Genomic DNA, 20,822 nt, shown 5'->3' on the forward strand with positions numbered 1-20,822 from the left:
GAATTTCACCTGCAATCTTACCTTAGAGTCTGTGTGCTCAACCGCACTCTTGAGTTCTGAGAAATTTCAGTATTTACACAGAACAAGGCATCAAGCAGCAGTCAGAAACAATGGGTAAGTATTGCACAGACTTACATGGGTAGATGCTCTACAAATAAAGTTATTAAAAAAACACGGGGAGAGAGGGAAGTCTATTGCAATAACTTTATAGGAAAATACCATTTGTACGTATGTGTAAAACACATACAACAGCAGCATAGAGTTTGCAAGGATAAACAAGTCTTTCAATAAATGTGTAGATGTTTGATTGAAAAGAAACTTGTTACTCCAGACAAGTAACTTAAGGTGGAGAACATGGATTAGGAAGTGGTGAACTATAAATAAAACAAAATAAAATAAAAAATGGTTCTTCATAAAATGATGATAGTATGCCATGAACCAAATAGTGTTATTTCAATTTTTAATACTAAGGTTAACAAGAACTAAGAAAATAATAGCATCTATTCCATCAAGACAAAATCTGCAATCACCTTGAAGAAAAGAATTGTCCCCTCTCTGCCACAGTGACATCCATATGCTCAGATAATTACAGGAAAGTAGGAAACAGGGAGCTCTTTCTTTCAGTTTTACTTTTAGTCAACCTCAGAGGTCCTCGCCCTGACTTTGGAGGCTAGCCAGAAAGGATGAGGTGCAGAGCCTGCAGAACTTGTAAAGTAGAGCGGAATCCCTGGAAAGATAAGAACCCTTCTTAACGAATCTTTCAGCAACCTAAAAAATTGAATATCGTCACAGGATATATGCCACACTCATTACTAAATCCCTAAGTCCTGTTATGCTACCTCTCTGTGATTGTCTTTTTGCTAGAAAGGGAAATAGCTATTTCACAATTCAGCCAGTACGGGAATTCAGTGAGTCAGAATGCTAATTTTGTCATTTGGATTTGTTTCTGTCAGAGTCATTTAATATTTTCTGTTCCTTAGGTAATCTGAATATTTCACTGAGCTTTCCTTAATTTAGCACTAAGCAATAAAAACTACTTCAAAACAAAATAAAACAACAACTTAGGTGTCTTTCTTGTCTTCTTTTTCCTTAGCACAGTCTTATCTTGTATCTCCTTCAGGAGAAACTTGACATTATGTTGTAATTTTGTGGGGCCCCAGCTACGTTTTCCTCAATCCCCTTGGGGAGGGGTTCCACCCCTCCCCACTCCTGTTTCTCAACACATCTATAGCCTTCCCTAACTTCTCCCATTTCATTACCTTAGGGATTTCTCTTTCTTCACCAATCAGGGAGGTAATGACACCTTTTTAGAGCTGGGTGTTCTTGGAAATCTGTTTCCAGTTGCTAGAACCACCCTTTCCTGAGGAGACTAACCAAAGGGAGGGAGGAAGGAAAACTTCCTTGAGTTTGGAGCCTGAGCTATGTTTAGGTCCTCGTTCCCCCCCCCCCCCCCCCCGCCCCACATGGTACAGGTTCAAGTTTCTTCTCTCCTTATATGTGAAAAAGCAGGAACTAAATGTATAAGATGACATTGTCTTTTCTGTGTAGAATCCAGAGGGAAGAGTTTAAAAATACAGATGGGGAAAGGGCCCCTCAAAGAGAGGCTGCTGAATTGATCATGTCCCTATTTCGGCCTGTGAATTTGTGAAAAATTCTGGAAGAAGTGAGACAAAATGTCTAAGTTTTGAACTATGACCTCAGTTCTTCAGTCTTATTTACTTTAAAATGAAAACTACAACTTCCTTTTTGCATAGGGCCAGACAAATATGGTTTGAAGAGAGTCAAATAAATTGTGTTTCTAAACACTCCCCAGTATTTTAATTCCATGAGGTATCATTTGGTTTAATCCCTGTGTAGACATTTTTGGATTTCTCAGTTTGACCTGTTCTGTGGGCAGACCAAAACTCCCCCTAAGTACCATCTTTGAGCCCCTTTCTTTAGGATACTGGCTTTTCCTTGTATTAAATATTTAATTTTTTCTGCCTACCTCTAGCATTGATTTCAAGAAGCAGACAGAATGTTCCTTGGTCCTGAAACACAATACCCATCCTTGTAAAATCATCACGTTGACTTATCCTTATCCCCACTACACAGAATTCTTACAATTACTCCTCCTTCTGTTATTTCAATTTCTAAGTCAATTGAAACAAAGTACTTCATCAGACCAATGACACATCCCATGGAAAATGATTATTTGCACACACCAACATTTCTTTATACAAGGTCTATGATCCATCAATATTTATTAAAAGGCAAAATGTCATCCTTAATTTTCATACCCCCCTTTGTATGGCACATATTTTATTTAGTTCTTTGCTACTCTTAGTTACTACAATGTGTTTCCACTTATTACATAGCTTTATGATTAGTTTGGAGAGTAAAATTTAGATTCTATATACTGTTACTGTTTTCTAATACTTAGGGAAGCATTCCATTAACGTTCTAATTTTAAAGCCCCTTGCAATAAAATTTCTGTAAAATTCTACTGACACTTGTTGTCCTTAACAGTTTTCTGTAGGGGACAGCTGTTTACCTTCTGTTTGCAAATAAATAAATGACATCCCAAGGGGAAAAGAGTTTGCTCTTCTATAGACAAGGGGTACGTTTTCTAAAGTAACCCTGGAAATTGAGAAATCTGGAGCTACTGAGTCAAGTGCAAACTTCTCAAAAAGCAGAGATCTTTGGACTCCACCGAAGGTCTCATTTCTTCTCAGCCCCCGCCTTCCTCCCTTCCTGCCCCAACTCGCAGCTCAGGGCGCTGGCAGGAAGTGCTGGTAGAGGGCAGGGCGACAGCTGACACGCCCGGCTGAGTGCTCCCTTCCTTCCACCTTCCAGGCTCCGGCGGGACTGACGGTCCCCTGCCAAGAGAGGTGACAGCCGCGGCACCTCTCTCCGCTTCCCTTAGCCGTCGCTGTCGCCGTCGCCAAGAATCCCCGCGGGCCATGTTTTCCAGCCTGTGGAGATGGGGCGCTAGCGGCTCCTACCAGCGGGTCCCCCAAGGCTCCTGGACGCAGGTAAAGCTCGGGGTGGAGCAGGGTGGGAAAAAGCGGGGCGGTTTTCTGGCTGGTCTGAGGGAAAAAGGAAAGTGGGGAGAGCTAACTGTTGAGATCTGGAAACGTGAATTGATGTCTTAGATCTTTGTTTTCCTAGTAAATCAGACACACACACGCTCAGGAGGATGGTGTGAAACTTAAACCTTCACTATCTCAGTGGAGGTGGCTGCCTAAGCAAAGAGGCATTTTTGAAGGGATTAGGTGACTCCCCTGTTACCAGAAACACACATTTGAGAAAAGAATGAATGGATTTGACTTTGACTGAAGGAGTAGAGGTCAGAATGGAAATTTACCATCAGTAGAGCCCATTAAAACCCCAGGAGAGATTCGGGATAAATAAACAGTGTGTCAACTGACAGAGTACAGGGACACTGAGGCCTCCGGAAAATCCAGAAACTGCAGACCTTATCTGTACCTTGATCTGCCACTCCCCTCTCCTCCCACAACACGTGCTTCCTCCACGATAGAAGTCATGTGCTAAGGAAAGGAACCCTGCAGTTGTGTAGCATATCTGGAGTGATTTCCCTAATAAAAACTCAATTTGTTTTATTTCTCACCACTATGCAAGACAGGATCTTAGAAATAGATCTTAGAAATAGCCCTTAGCACATGTGGGTTCTGTAGTTCTAAAAAGAAAAATTTTTAAAAAGGATTTCACATTCAGGGGACAGAACCTTTCAAATCCTGGCTTTTGTTAATAAGTACAAGCGTCAAATAAATATGACAGCCATTCTTCTGATTACATATAAAAATGACACTATATGAGAAAAAGAATGTATGTGTATGTATGACTGGGTCACTTTGTTGTACAGCAGAAATTGACACAATATTCGAAATCAACTATACATTAATAATTTATTGAAAAAAGAAACTATAAATTTCTATCAAGGTAAAACAAATAATATGTAAAGCACTTTTTTAAATCTATAAAATATAAGTATTGAATAAGTCCCCTTTTCACTTTACTGTAGACTTAATCAGGGAAATTGGTTTAACATCATTAGTCTAACTGCAGAGGTGGCCAAAGGCAATGAATTACAAATTTACAGGGTAAGAAATTGCTAAACCCAAACAATTCCCTCACCCAAAATTTCAGTGGGCTCTTCCAACAAGACTCCAGCAGTGTTTATTTCCTTGACTATTACTCAATCTGGATAGCTTTATGAATGAATAAGTTATTGATACAAGACTGAACACACTTGTTTTAATCACATTTTCTATTTGTTACTTCTGTGATGCAAGTTTTTTTTTTTTTTTAAAGCTGATGGCTTCAAAGCATGTTGAAAACCTTGTGTGATTACATTTCATTGCTGAGACTTTTTTTTTTTTTTTTTTTTGCTTTTTAGTGCCACATCTGAGGCATATGAAATTTCCCAGGCTAGGGGTCAAATCAAAGCTACAGCTGCTGGCAAATGCCACAGTCACAGCAACATGGGATCTGAGCTGTGTCTGTGACCTATACCACAGCTCATGGCAATGCCAGATCCCCGACCCACTGAGTGAGGCCAGGGATTGAACCTGCATCCTCAGGAATACCAGTCGGACTTGTTCCCACTGCGACACAATGGGAACTCACATTACTTAGACTTAATATTTTTGACAAAATAGATCTCAGATAAAAATCCCAACCTAGCTTATAAGCCAAGAATGTGACTTTCTGGTTGTGTTTCTAGAGCTGGTATTTTGGGACCAATGCATAGGAAATGTCTAAAAAGGTTTTTACTGGCAGTGATTAGCACTCACTCATTCATACATTCATTCATATAAAAGACATTATGAGCTGGGCCTTGAAAATATAAAGATAAATCAAACATAGTTTCTGTCCTCCAGAGAAACTATGTTTACCAGGAGAGAAGTACTTGTAGACAAATGATTGGATAGTCAGGTGAGAGTGAGTGTAAATTCAGTGAGGACAGATCTGAAGAACCTTTAAATGCCACCCCCACCCCCCCAGGAGTATGTTGAGATTGCTGTGGTAACAGAAAACAAGAATATGAGCCTTGGAGGTTAGGATGGGAGGAGATGAATTTTACCAAAGCAATAAATCCTATATAGGGTTGAAGCAAAGGTAACTTTATCCAGGAAAAGTAAAATACAAGGAAGTAGATAAGAGGAGAGGTATCTCTATGTTGCAACGAATAGCATGTAACAGGTGGAGCTGAGACTGTGGAATTATGACCGGAAGATAGGATGAATATTCCGGATTTGGTCCAGTCTCTTATACTTCTTTGTTGGAGGATCTTGGGCAAGTTTTTTAAACTCTGGGCCTTAGAATCCTCTTCTGTAAAATGGGGATGACAAAAATAGTCCCACCATAAAGGCATATTATATTTAATGAAAGCATATACTTATCCCAGAATCTGGCACATAATAAGTGATTAAGAAACATAAATCTTTTTACTTTCTAGAGGTTTACCCTTCTTCATGAGCCTGTGCAGCCACTTTCCCATAACTTCTTCCACTGTTCCCAGGACCTTCTTCCAATGTCCACAAAGGAAGTTCCTAAAGTTAGGGGTTATGAGATACTGTTAAATGTAGCAGTCACACAAACCACATCCTCAGGAGGCTACATCACACAGCTGAACCCAAAGAAGATTGAAAGCAACACACTTCACTAAATCCTGGACTTGGGCCATGCTGTGCTCCCAAGGTCTAAACTTTCTGTTCCTCCATCGTAATTCAGAAATAAGAAGACTTCCATTCAAATGAAAATTTATCATGTCATTAATGTTAAGGCATTTTATAGGATGCCTACTATATGAAGGCCCAGCAGTCAATAAGCACAAACGTAATAAAATAGCTTAGAAAACAAAAGCCTATCGTAGGCTTGGGAAAACAAAAGAAATGTCAAATCATGTGGTGCCAGTTAAGACGCCAGAAGCAGTGCTGTCAGAGAAAGAACAGGTGAATTAGGAGGATTATAAAACGTCCAATGGAGAAGTGGGAGTAGATTAGAACTTTGGAATAGTCCCTCAGAATTGTCATGTCCTGGTTTTCTATATAAATGTTGCTTTGCAGCAATATATCAATAATAAACTTGGTGAGACCCATGCTATGAGTTTAGTAATTACTTATTTTTCAAGAAGTCATTTATACATTTTTTGGTACTTGGTAAGGCTTAATTAACTTTACCAGATATTTTACCTGCCTCTTATTTCTTTTGCAAGGTAAATACTCTGGGAATTCACTGTGATAAACTCAGTATAAGATGCCTGGTTCACATCTAAGGAAGTTATTTACCAGAGGATTCAAACGGCCTCATATAAGATGTTTTCACAGGGAAAATGAGCCTAGAGCAAATATTAAATCAAAGACCAAGATCTTGATCTGCTGAAGTAACCTTGTCTAGAAGCTTTGCAAGCCTTGGGCCCTAAAAAAAACCTTTTAATGTAGCTCATGTTTCTCTGGACCTGTTGGATCGTGACAGGCGGTCAGAGGAGAACCTCGGTTCTCCTCCATATGGTCTCTCATCCTCCAGGAGGCCAACTGGGTGTCAGTCATGTGTTTCACTCAGGGTTCCAAGCATAGAAAGCTTCTTGAGGCTTAGCGCTGGAGTTCTCTTAATGTCTCCTGTTGCATTCTGATTATCAAAACAAGAAACAATATCAGCCCAAAATCAAGAGGTGGGAAATGGAGTCTACCTCTGATGGAAAAAACTGCAAAGAATTTGCAACCATTTGCAGTCAGCCACAGCAATATATGTATTTTGGATATGAATAAGATCTTTACACTGGTGGCCAATTTTCAAATTGACACCTCCCTGTGAAAGAAAATGTGAGCTCCGGGTTAATCAGAGGATTTTCAGAACATTTTCCCTACAATATATGTACTTATTTTCCAAACAATATGTTTGGTAACAGAGTTATGATGATGCTGTAAGTACATACACAATATATGTACTTATTTTCCAAACAATATGTTTGGTAACAGAGTTATGATGATGCTATGTTTGGGGTTTGATAAATGTTTACATTTGTCATGGCATTTACTTCTTGAAACAGTCATATAAAGATAGATACCAATTTTTTAAGTTACAGCTGATCTTGAATAATGAAGCGATTAGGGGTGTCTAGCCTCCTAGAAATTGAAAATCCTTATGTAATTTACAATCAGTCTTCCATATGCCTGGTTCTTCATCCATCGATTCAACCAACCCCTGGCTATGTAGTACTGTAGTATTTACTATTGGGAAAAATTTGCGTATAAGTGGACCCAGGCAGTTCAAACTGGTGTTATTCAAGAGTCAACTATATATGTATATGTATATATATACACACACACACATACATCCACATACACACACATATATACATATATATGTGTATGTACAAACACACACTCAGTGACCTATGCTATATCATTTTCTATAACTCAGAGAACAAATTTCAAGCGAGTATCACACTTTTTCTCTGTATCTAGGACACTTGCTGGATAGATGAAATTTTATTTCACCCATTACTTCTAGAATCAGAATTTTTTAAATGTGGTAAATATTTTTTTGAATATGAAATCAGAACTGGATTAGAACCAATGCAAAAGTGTTAAATTTGGGACAGTTCTAGTAATGATATTTAATAATGTGACTACTTTAACTTTTAAAATACAGAGATTTATGCTGACCTTAAAAATATGAAATTATTACTTTTGAGACCTTCTCTTTTAAACTCACCTTCTTTTGATCAAACACAGCAGAGCAATGGGAAGAAATTCATGAAACCTATTATAAACTCCCACAACAATATGTAATTATAATAAAATATAATTGCGTATGTATTTATACATTTATACAAACTATGTATTTAAACACATAGAAGTAGACCAATATAAATATACCCTATTATTTTTCTATTTTTCATAAAAAAGACAAAACTGTTTTTAATTTAGCAGTTACAATGTATTAAATTTAGCTTATACATGTATGTAAACTAAAGTATGTGTATATAATATGTATGTGTACATATATATAGTCATATAAATTAAATGTTTGTGTATATAGATAGATATGAGAGAGAGAGAATAATAGGAATTTTAGAAATAATTTTCCTTTTGTACATGATTTCTTGCTATATGAATAGAGTTAAAATGTTGGGAGAAATCTTAAAATTCCTCTAGTATAATTGCTGTTCAAGGGATATTTAATTGCATTCTTTAAAGATTATGATATCAAGGTGGCTGAGACGTAAGTGATTTTATGTTTACTTTTCTACTTGCTGACAAAGATATTTCAAATGTAAAACAAAGGCGTTTTCTTCATACATGACTTGTTATATTTTTCTTTTAGAAATGCAGTCCAGAGAAAAGTGCTTCATTCTTCAGTAGGATAACATATTCCTGGTTTAGCAGGTAGGAATTTTACTAATTTGTAGTGTACCACTCTGAGGAACATTCCAAGGGAAATGACACCTAAATGTTATTCCTTTAATCTAATCATGAACATTTTTACAAAATAACTTTGTAAAGATTTTTTTCTTACATGATTTATTGCAGAAAAATCACATATAGTAACACACTAAATAGCTTCACAGATAAAACTACTAATATTTCTGCAATATGGCTTCCTATTATCAGATTTGTATCCCTGTAGAAACAAGGGAAGGACAGAAATAAATAAATAAATAAATAAATAAATAAATATTGCCATCAAGTATCTGCTACCAACTTTATATATATATTATTTCATTTAATTCTTCCCCAAGTCCTATGGGATAAATATTTACAGATGACAAAAGCTGAGGCTCAGGGAGAGAAAGTACCTTGTGCATTGATACCCAGGTAGGAGCCCAATAACCTGATGTTAGAAGTCAGTTTTTTTGAGTTCTTGCTTCATGCTTTCTGTTTTGTTTTATTATTCTACTCTACTGGAAATGCTCTCACATACACGCGTCCATTCAACTATTGAAACACATATGCAGGAGTTCCCGTCGTGGCGCAGTGGTTAACGAATCCGACTAGGAACCATAAGGTTGCGGGTTCGGTCCCTGCCCTTGCTCAGTGGGTTAACGATCCGGCGTTGCCGTGAGCTGTGATGTAGATTGCAGACGCGGCTCGGATCCCGCGTTGCTGTGGCTCTGGCGTAGGCTGGCAGCTACAGCTCCGATTGGACCCCTAGCCTGGGAACCTCCATATGCAGCGGGAGCGGCCCAAGAAATAGCAACAACAACAACAACAACAAAAAGACAAAAGACAAAAAAAAAAGACAAAAAAAAAAAGAAAAAGAAAAAGAAAAAAGACAAAATAAATAAATAAAAATTAAAAAAAAAAAAGAAACACATATGCAATGCACACACAGGCAATCATTTGTAAGAAAGACATATAATGTGGTTTATCTCATAGAACAATTCATCTCTAATATGCGATGAGGGTTTTAAAACAAGACATATCATATTAAATGAGAAGAGTTGAATTTTTTCTAATTTTATAAATTCAGAAGCCTTCTTTTGAAATGTATTTATTTTTGCCATAATGGAAATGTTTTGATAATATGAAATCTTATCATCTTAACTTAGGTCCCTCTCTCTGTAGTTGTCAAAAAGGAAATTGTTTTACTTGATCTATAAGTAAGTTCCCAATAGTTGATGAATGCTAAAAAAAAAAAAAAAAGAAAAAGAAAGAAAGAAAAGAAGAGGATATTGGTGTACATCAGATATCCTACATTATGCTAACCTTTAAAACATTTAAAAATGCAGAGATAAATGACCTAGATCCTATCTTCCAGGAATTCATAGAAGAATTATAAAAATTAAAAATCACACTATCGGGAATTCCCATCGTGGCCCAGTGGTTAACGAATCTGACTAGGAACCATGAGGTTGAGGGTTCGATCCCTAGCCTTGCTCAGTGGGTTGTGGATCCGGCACGCTGCCGTGAGCTGTGGTGTGGGTCGCAGACGAGGCTCAGATCCCGAGTTGCTGTGGCTCTGGTGTAGGCCGGTGGCTACAGCTCCGATCCAACCCCTAGCCTGGGAACCTCCATATGCCCCGGGAGTGGCCCAAGAAAAGGCAAAAGGACAAAAAAAAAAAAAAAAAAAATCACACTATCAATTACCCCAAAAAGGAAAAAGCAATGTAGGTATGATGGAGAAACACAATTTGCAAGAGTGTCATTGGACTAAATTTGCAGTTGTGGACTGTTTATAAGCAATTCATGCTTTTTTAAAATTTAATCTAATTTAATTTAATTTTTTAATTTTATAATGATTTTTTTTCCCATTATAGATGGTTTGCAATTTTCCATTAATTTTTTGCTGTACAGCCAGGTGACCCAGCTACACATACATGTGTATATTCTTTTTTCTTACATTATCATGCTCTGTCATAAGTGACTAGATATAGTTCCCAGTGCTATACAGCAGGATCTTTAATACAACAATTTAAATAGTGTAGAGGTAAAACAAGAGCCATTTCCAGTTGAACAAATACCATATGCAAACCACAGAGGCAGGGGAAAACTGACCCTCCCACATTTCAGTGTTGGGATTAGCAAGAGATCAAGCTGGAAGGACAGATGGATTAACAATGAGATCCTGCTGTGTAGCACTGGGAACTATGTCTGGTCACTTATGATGGAGCATGATAATGTGAGAGAAAAGAACATATACATGTATGTGTAACTGGGTCACCATGCTGTACAGTAGAAAATTGACGGAACACTAAACCAGCTATGATGAGGGGGAAAAAATCATTACATAAAGAAAAAAAAAGTTCTCTAGGACATTCTGAAGCTAGTGAGAAGCCACTGAAAGATTTTAAATAGAGTGACATCCTATTTGCACTTCAGAAACTCACCTTTGCAATTCTGTGGATATGATATGTAGGAGATGAATAAATCTTAGTTTCTGGCTCAAATAATTGTGAGGTTCAGGTGTAGTGAAAAATTTGTGAGTTCAGTTTGGGGAAGCTTCAATTTCTGAGGCCTGACTCATCCCCATAAAAAATATCTAACAGGTGTTGGAAATATAGATCTCCAACTTATGAATATGGATTTGAAAGTCATTGACTGTAGATTAGTAGTTGAAACCATGAGTGTGTTTGAGATCATCCGGAGGAAAGTCTATTGAATCGGATGAACAAACAGTATATTGGGAATTCTAGGTATTTAAACAGGGAGAGGAGGGGGGTCTGCAAAGGGCGTTAAATATTCAGAATGTGAGAGACAAACCAAAGAAAGGGTGGGAGTGAAAGCTAGGGAAATTGTCAAAAAAGGAGAAAAACAAAGTGACCAATAGGGTCAAATACTGAAAGGGGGTAAATTGAAATAAGAACTGAGCATTCTCCATTGAATCTGGCAATGTAGCAATGATTGGTGATTTTTATGAAAGCTACTGAAGTAGAAAATTGATAGCCCTGATGAGCAAATAATTGGGCAGAAGAGATGGAATTATAAGAATTTCAAGTTGCACAAATCTAGGGATCACTTAGAGGATGGCAAAAATATTATACCAATATGATACATTAAGTTAACACACTAGAAAAAAAGGTTAAATAGACACTGTGAATGGGGAATGTTTACAGTTAGTGCTTTTGATTTTTCAAATTTTTTTATATATAGATATGTTTTTGAAACTTGAGTTCTGTCTCATCCATGAGTTGAGAAAGTGATGTCCATACTGTCATTTTTAAGTCACAGGCTATCATAGAATTTAAATGATGCAGATAATTTTTAAGTAAATATACTTTAAAAACTTTTATTATCAAACTCTAAAAACTATATGCATTGATATTAAATATTAAAAAACAGCATTTTAGGAGGCATAAAATAGGAAGTTAAAATTAGATTTAGTAAACAAGATAAAATATAGCAAGTTTTAAAATATGGCAACTCAATATCTTGAAGTCCACATCTTAGATTCAGCAAATAAGTTATCATTGTTGAATGTCACACTTATTTTGTGCTTAAATTTAACATCTCAGAACTAGGTAAGAAATATTTCCATGGCCTGCCATTATCTGAAACTGTCATTGGCATGAATCTATTGTGGTTTCTTATCTGATGATCAAACAGTTGCAGCTGAAACACAGCTATTGTTTAAGAGAATGTTTCTTTGAAGACACTGGTTAATTGTGTGTTCAGATTTGTTCTTTGTGTTATAGAAAATGTCAGAAATTATTTCTTGAGCCAAATCAAGCTCCCATAATTATATGAATAATTCAATTAAAATGGAGCTGAGATGATACAAATAATTAGGAAATTAGACGCTTCCGAGCCTTAATTCCTAAGGCTGTAGCTGTCTAGATCATGTTGATGATCAAATAATTATGAAGGCTTTATTAGCAAATATATCCTGTCATCAGTGTATAATAATCATGATCATAGAATAATCCCCTTGACATACATGGAAAAATCTAGTTAAAGTTTTTATAGGCCACAATTGAATTATTATTTTAACCAGGTATATACTATTCAATCTGTCCTACCTTTTCCTCACATATTAATAAAACCTCAACATTATCTGACTTTTTGTTTTGGCCACACCCATGGCATGCAGAAGTTCCCAGGACAGGACAGGGATTGAACCAGCGCCACAGCTGTCACTAGAGCCACAGCAGGGGTGATGCTAGATCCTTAACCCATTGATCCATAAGGGAGCTCCATACAGTACCTGACTGTCTTATCCTATAAATCTGTACGGACTGATGTCTCACCTTTTCCCATTACACAATAACCCCTTTCAGAAATGTTTAAAAAGTTCATTAGCAATAATGAAATTGATAATGGTATATATACTTTCCAAGTCTTCAATTATTACTCATCTACAAAATTTACATTTCATCTTATCCCCTAGCCAGCTGCCATTGGATAACTACCCTTAACGTCACTTGGATGAGATATTCATACATAGTTGTGAGTGTTAAAAACACTCAAAATTCTCTCTAATGTAACAAAATCCAGTTCAGAATAGAGATGTTACACTTTGTGACATTGTCTGCCTTTGGTTAAGTTGGCACTGGTTTATATCACATTTAAAACCCTGTGACCAGTCCCTAGAGTTCCTTGCTGTTTAACCACCTGTAAAAACAAGGAATTAATATTGCTCTGTATGTTTTAGAGGGTTGCAAGGATCAAAATAATTTAAGTGAATGTCCTCTGAAATGAAATATCAACCTTAAAAACACAAGATACATGTACATATCTTTATTACTGCTTTAGGACTAAAGTCCCCAAGTTTATGGGACCTGGCACTTGCCACATTTCATTCACCGGGAGGGTCAACTATTGTCCTAGTTGCTTCCAAAAAGCTACTTCACCAATTGATTTAAAGAAGCACCACTTCCTCTTTTCTTGGATGTATATATGTAAACATAAGAACAGAAGAGAGCAGAAGAGGATGAGAAAGCACACACCTGGGAAAAAGGAAGTCACAGTAGTTAAATAATCACAATCAATTCAACTTAAGCGTCACTTTTAGATGCTGCATTATTTGGAGACTCAGCATGAAAGCCAGGGGTCACTTATCCCCTTGAACCAAAACTGCTGAGTTTTGTACAGTTCTAATTCAGAATGCTGAGGCAGTCAATGTTATTAAAAATGCTTTTGTGGAAATCAATGCAATCTTATTTTGAAAATGAATATTTATTTTGTGGAATGGAGTAGAAGGACTTAATATGACATAAAAGTAGTTTATTGCTTAATATGTTTTTAAAAGTGCACTGCAGGAAAATGTCCAGCATATTGAGCCAACAGAAACGTGATTACTGAAGGTCCTGACTTAGTACATTTAAGCCGTTTTGTTAAATATGAATTGCAAAATGATACTAGGTTGTATAATAAAAGTAAAATTGAATCCAGTGGAGACTGGTTACCACAGGATTTAAATCCACCCTAGAGTCAATCAATTCAGATTGTTCAGCAAGAATGACAATGAAAGCAGTTCCAATTTGGAGTAGTGTAATACTTTGTTATGGTCTCTTGGACTGATAAACTTTATAACGAAAAGAACTGAAGTTATACAGTCAGAGGGCCTGGGTATAAATGGGGGTTCAATTCCTTACTGAACAAGTCATGTCATCAAGCTCATAAATTACAGAGTATATCTGAATTATATCCCTTAGGAGTGTGTTTAGCTTCAAGCCTCAGAATAGCCAAATAGTTTTAGCTGAAACAGGTTGGTACTTGTTGTCTTATATTATTCAGTAGTTTACCAGCTGGGAATGGTATCAGGGACAGGCTTTTTCCTGTCTCTCCACTCCCCATCCTTGTTATTTGGTTTTTCACCGGTGGTGGCAAAGATGACGTCTTTCTCAGACCATTATGTTTTCAGTGCAGGGAGGAAGAAGGAAGGGGAAGGAAAAGGGAGGCAAAAACTTGTCCTCTTGGAGTTTTGTTCCTTCTTTTGAAAAAGAATATTCTCCTCAGTCAATTTTAGTTTTGATTCTCTTAACCATAACTGAGTTATAGTATTAATACCAAGCAAAAGGTACTGCGATTACCAGGACTGATTTAAACCAATCATAATTCATAACTCTGTGGCTAGAATAAGGGATTACTCTGAGTTCAAGAGGTTTTCATTTGAATAAATACCAAACTCCAGTTGGGTGGAAGATGATCAGGCAGAAAGGATGGGGCTAGCTCTTTGAATGGAGGAACATGCAAGTACTAAGGAGTTGGCGGCACCTTGCTGTACTTTTTAAGCCATCAGCTCCAATGTGGCATTGTCACACTGGCTCATATTCCTTTGGTCAAAGTAAGTCATGTGGCCAAGGCCTGAGTGTATGGGGCAGATACAGTTTCTCCACTTGGATATTCTGTAAATAAAGTTCCAGAAGAGGATGGACTCATTTCTCTTCTGATACAAGCCTAAAAAGCAAATGTGGGTCTTGGAATGAATATCTTACTGTGACAGTTAGCTATTTAAATTTCAGTAAGGGAGGTAGGGTAGGTGGATGCCTCCAATATAGAATGAGTAAAGGAAGTGAGTGTTTCTCTGAATAACTGGACGTCTAAACAGCCCTTTGAAAAGCTACAAGTGATTATTAGACATTATTGATCTCTGGGATAAGGTTGTATGACTTCTCAAACATGCTCTCTAGTCCTTGCAACCTGATCAATAAAATATAAACCAAGAAATGAAGTAAATGCATGCAAAATTAGTTTTAGTTTGATTGTTGGTTTTGCTGAATTGTTTATCTTCCTCTCTCCTGTTTAGGATAATTATTTTAGGCTATAAGAAACCTTTGGAAAGAGAGGATCTTTTCGAACTAAATGAAAGTGATTCCTCCTATGTCCTGTGTCCCATCTTTGAAAAACAATGGAGGAAGGAAGTTTTAAGAACTCAAGAGAGGCAAAAAGTAAAGGTAATTAATTATTAAATCCTAAGTACTTAATTACTATCTAAAACTCAATAAAAAACATGTTCCAAATATGTGATATTATCGTTATTAATATAGAAAAATCTCTTATAATGTGAAATAGTAAGCCATTTTGACATGTACAATTGGTTATTACCACAGCTAATTTCAGTCATCAAATTATTTAGCATCCTTTCCCTTTAAAATTCAGGAGCAGATGTGTTGATGTGTATATAATATTCGGCTCCCTACCAATATCTTTTGTCATTCATTGTGGCAAAAATGGTTTCTGCATCTCAAAACATTATGTCTATTCATCAAAATAAGCGATACAATCAGTGCTTACAGGGTTCGGATAGGAACTCCACATCTAGTATCATGTATACACATGGGTAAATTGTCTTTAGATTTACAAACATAATTTGAAGATATAACATATCTTCAAACATAATTTCAAGATAAAAGCTGTATGAATGATAAAGTTTCAAAACTCATAAAAATGATACAATATTTCTTTTTTCCATTTTTGCCACATAATATAAATAACACCCAGTGGTTTGGAGACACAACATACCAATGATATAGATCATATTTTCAAGTTTAACTGAACTTTTCCTTTTTTGCTGCCTTATTTTCTTTGGAATACATTACAAATTTATGGTTCATTTATACATATTTTATGTATTAGTTCTGTCCCATCTTCTCATTGTTTTCATTCTTTAATTATGTAGTCATCTTTTCATAAAGAGGCACATACCAGGAAACCCTCTCTTCTCTGTGCGTTGTGGAATACCTTTAAGTTTGTCCTGATTCAAGTGGCTTTATTCAAAGTATTTGCTGATGTTTTGTCCTTCACTAGCCCACTCATAATGAAGTAAGTTGAAGTCTTCTTTTTATTTTCCTTCCCACAGGTAAATGATAAGTAAATGGTTCACTGTAAAAGTTGTGCTAAAAACGAGTGGGGTAGGTGCCCATTACAAATTTTATTTAGGACACAAGCATTCTGTTAGGTTTGCTTGTAATATGAATGTGAAGTACAGTAAAATAATGAGTAATTACTGAAACCAACCATGTACTAAGCACTGTTCTAAAATCTTTCATTATTATGTTTAATCTCTACAACAATCCTAAGATGTAGGAAGTAATATTTACCCATTATCACAATGCCAAAACAAACAACTTAGAGTCATTTGCCTAAGACCACACAACTAGAAAATGCCAGAGTCATGATTCAAACCTAGGAATTCTGGTTTGAGTATCTGTTTAGAAAATGAAATAATACATACCTTTACTATTTTTCTTAGCTTTGGTCTTTTGGGAGTTGAAATTTATCAGCCAAGGTAATAATACATAAGTATATATGCATGTGTGTATATTTATATGTTTATATAGAAGAAAAAGTTAAAGAATTTCTATACTACTTCTATAGTATTTATAAGCAAGGTTTCATGGGCAGACAGTAAAATAGAGTCCTTGGCTATATGCCACCTTTTTCAAGGGGACATTTCCTTACCTCTACCTGCCATATGAAGGAAACACAAGGAAACATGTTTTAGGGTGTTTTTTTGTTTTGTTTTTTCTGCACCTGCAGCATGAGGAAGTTCCCGAGCCAGAGATCAAACCTGTGCCACAGCAGTGACAATGCAGATCCTTAACTTGCTGAGCTACCAGGGAACCCTGAAACATGGCTTTTATTAGCCAACAATTATATTTTTTTTCCCTTTTGTATATGTTCACAAGTTGTTGGAGTTTTTAAGAACAATTTAAATTGTGAAAATAGAATTAATCCTCAGTTGCCTGAACCCCAAATAATATCTAGGCACATTATCCAATATTCATTAAGCACCTAAGACATTCCAAACACTATTCTAAGTAAACCAGCGGGATAGAGCAAAAATTCAAACAGTCGCTGTCCTGCTGACACTTAGAAGGGACAGATAAATAATAAACAAATGAATAAATATAGATTGTATCAAGAGATAATAATTACTAAGGTTAAAAAAAGTACAGCAAGGTAGTAGGGTAGGAAATGCCAGTTTGGAGAATTGGAAATTGCTGTTTTCTGTGGGGTGGTTAGGGAAGACACTGGTTACAAAGTGACATTTGAACAAAGTTCCTAAGGAAGTTAGGGAGGAAGCCAAGACAGTCTCTCTTGCAAATAGAAAGAACAAAGAGGAATAAAACCATGAGGCAGGAGAGTGTTTGGTATCTTTGAAGACCCCCAGGAAGCAAGTGAGGCTAGAGCAGAGGAACTGAGAAGAAAGTGTTAAGACTGAGGTCAGAAGGCTTGTCGGCTGAAAAAGATCTTATGGGCTTTACAGAATGTGATGGGAATATTGGATTTTATTTTGTGTTAGAAGTGAAACCTTTGGAAGATCTTCAGCATAGATTTATATGTTTAGACCTCAGTTGCGTTTTTGTTTTTTGTCTTTTTAGGTTCGCAGCATATGGAGGTTCCCAGGCTAGGGGTCCAATTGGAGCTGTAGCTGCTGGCCTACACCACAGCCACAGTAACATGGGATCTTAGCTGCATCTGCGACCTACACCACAGCTCATAGCAAGACTGGATCCTTAACCCACTGAGCGAGACCAGTAATCAAACCTGCATCCTCTTGGATGCTGGTTGGGTTCATTAACCGCTGAGCCACAATGGGAACTCCTAGATTCCAGTTTTATAGGAATCATGCTGCTGCTGCATAGAGAATAAAGAGAGCTTAGAGGGGAAGAAGGAACAGCTGTTGGAAGATGAAGATAACCCAGGCAAGAGACCATGGCAGCTTCAAATAGATTGTAGCAGTGAAGGTGATAAGTGGTCAGATCTTGGCTTTATTTTAAAGATAGAGTCAACATAACACACTGATGAATTGAAGTAGGTTGAAAGAGGAAGAAGGTAGTTAAGGATGCCTTCAGAGTTTTTAAATCACTTACCATTAAATGACTTACCATTTACTGAGATACAGAGGGCTCAGAATAGAGTTAGTAGGGAATTCCATTTGACAAGGACTGCTGCTCCAGAAACTCACTAGAGAATCTCACTGTGGCCACTGTCTTTCCTAAAATAGCTGTATGTCATGGCAATTAAGTATCTCTGTAATCTCCTCATATTTGCAGTCTTTGGGGTACTAAAGAATAGCTAAGTCCTTGGCTGTAAAGTAGAGAATGGTCTCCCTAATTTTGTCACACACTTTTATAATATACTATCTTTCTCATGCCTGCAAAACAGGAATTTCAATATTACACTGAAATGAGCTAGTTTACATGTCTTTCTCCCTGAGTAAACTATGAGTTTCTCCAAGTAAAGGATCCTAAGGTATTCAGTTTTTGTGTCCTTAGCTCCTAGAACAAAGCCTGGCACATATAACTCAAATACATTTCCTAAATGGATTACTGAATAAATGGGCTTATCCGAAGTTACACTTTTCCAAGAAACATTCATTCTAGAGTAGCTGAATAGGCTTAAAATTCCCACATTGGGGAAAATTAAGTCATCAGAAGGAATTTTGTGAATTTGTGTGATCAAAATTTGGGCCTGAGGAAACATATTTTGAAACTCATTTTGATATATATGTGTGTATATACATATACACGTATATTTGTACATGCATATGTATATGCACATGTATATATGTATATACATATAGACACATATATACTTAACATATACATATACATACACTATTATTTTTATTTTTAGGGATGCAAAATAAATACATTGTCATATCATCATGTCTCATGTAATAATCAAACATTTCCAAATAGTAGTTTTATTAATTTACTAGTAGAAGAAATGTATTTCTTATTGATTGTGGTGCTTACTTTTTCTTCTCATTAACATAAATTTTATTCTAATGTCAGTCAAACCAAAAAAATGAGTGTTTGTATCTGATGTCATGAATATAGATTTACAATCTTTACCATATCTTGATCACATATTATTTATAGTATTTCCTGGAACGATCTTTAGTATTTCCATATTAATATGGTATCTGGTGATAATCATTTAGGTGTTAGATTTTTTGAGAAAGTAAAAACTCTAATTGACAGAAGTATCCACAGTAAGAAGGATAGTGCTCCTCTCTCAGGAAATTTAATTCTGAGACTAAGAAGGTATTTTGTAAATACAATTTTGTAACCCAATGATGGCATCTGTTAGAGATCAACTAAAAATACAGAACCTTCTGTTGTGTATGTTTGTGTGGGTTTTGGAATAATTTAATATTGTCATTGAGAATATATAACACTCCAAATAGTAATTTTTAGTGACAGAATGTTTTAACAGGATTTTTAGAGACACTGGTATGTATTTGGTTCTATGGCACAATTTTAATAAAGATACTTTAAAAAAAAAATACTTGGTTGATAAAGCAATTCAAGCAACATGAAGTGTTTTTAAGTGTACTCCCATTAGCTGTCCAAACTGTGAAGAAAATGGATTGAAACTTGGATGATTAGAACCATCCCCATTGTCTAGCTCGGCCCCACATTGACCTAAATCATGATGACCGTGTTGTTATCACACTTCAGAGGGAATAAGTAGATGAGTGTGTATATGTATGACTGAATCACCTTGTTGTACAATGGAAATTATTACTATCTTATAAATCAACTATACTTTGATAAAGCTTTTAAAAATGAAAAAAATAAAATTGAACAAAATAAAAAAATATTACAAAAAAGAGGAAATAAGTAAAGAAGAAGAGAGGGAAATTGGATATGGATAAACATAATAATGACGTGAGATATGATTCAGGTCTTTAAAGAAACAGTCTATTTGCCATGCAGAGAGATTCTCTACTTAAGTTCTAATTGTTATCTTTCCTGATTTTTAATTAAATGCATAATTTCAAGAAAAAAAACAAAGAAGTTTTAAATGTCTCTGTGTCTCAACTTTCATGATGAAGTTAGGCCAGAGCAGTTAATTATTGATGAGATTACCATATGAAAACTAGAAAATAACCACCTACCCACAAGCCTGTGAAAATAATTCTAGATTGTATGTGCTTTATAGCGTAAAAGTAAAGGAGGAAGGATACCAAATTGGACGTGTAGAGAAAAAGAGCAGGCAAGAATGTGTGTATGTGTGTGTGTGTGTGACATTTTTGACAGCACTTAATTTGCATAAGCACTCAACTACTTCAGGTGTTTAATATTTCTTCCCTTTTTTCAATTTGCATATGACATTCAGGCAAATGATCATTTTCTGTGAACGTCGCCTAGATTTTGGCTGGAGTGGCTATGGTTATGCTTTGGCACTTTTTGTTGTAGTCTTTTTGCAAACCCTCATCCTTCAGCAATACCAACGTTTTAACATACTCACTTCAGCAAAGATTAAGACAGCTGTAATTGGATTGATCTACAAAAAGGTAAAAGATTTAAGAAATTTTCAACTTCTAAGTGGCCTGTATCCTTATATGCCTTAGAATAAGGGAATTTGAAAGATAGAAGTGTATGCTAAAAAGTTCTTCGTGTGCTGTTTGAATCTACA

At 36.1% G+C, this 20,822-nt stretch overlaps 1 protein-coding gene across 2 annotated transcripts in view; it reads left to right on the top strand.

Annotated features, from left to right (window-relative positions):
- Positions 1 to 2,845: 2,845 nt before the first annotated feature.
- The window catches only part of ABCC13 (ATP binding cassette subfamily C member 13), an 85,532-nt gene continuing 67,555 nt past the window's right edge, over positions 2,846 to 20,822 (top strand). The window contains exons 1-5 of one of the 2 annotated variants that reach the window (XM_005670294.4): positions 2,846 to 3,014; positions 8,335 to 8,396; positions 15,196 to 15,343; positions 16,069 to 16,211; positions 20,523 to 20,700. In XM_005670294.4, coding sequence (XP_005670351.4) covers positions 2,943 to 3,014; positions 8,335 to 8,396; positions 15,196 to 15,343; positions 16,069 to 16,211; positions 20,523 to 20,700 — 603 coding nt within the window. In that variant the 5' untranslated portion in view covers positions 2,846 to 2,942. The remainder of the gene's footprint in view (positions 3,015 to 8,334; positions 8,397 to 15,195; positions 15,344 to 16,068; positions 16,212 to 20,522; positions 20,701 to 20,822) is intronic. The other variant, XM_084991719.1, reaches the window with a different exon arrangement.

Source organism: Sus scrofa, chromosome 13 (genome assembly GCF_054392235.1).
Source record: "Sus scrofa isolate SSC_HxYL_T2T_F1_AM1 chromosome 13, Sscrofa_HxYL_maternal_Yorkshire_Landrace_v2.0, whole genome shotgun sequence".
Lineage (NCBI taxonomy): Eukaryota > Metazoa > Chordata > Mammalia > Artiodactyla > Suidae > Sus > Sus scrofa.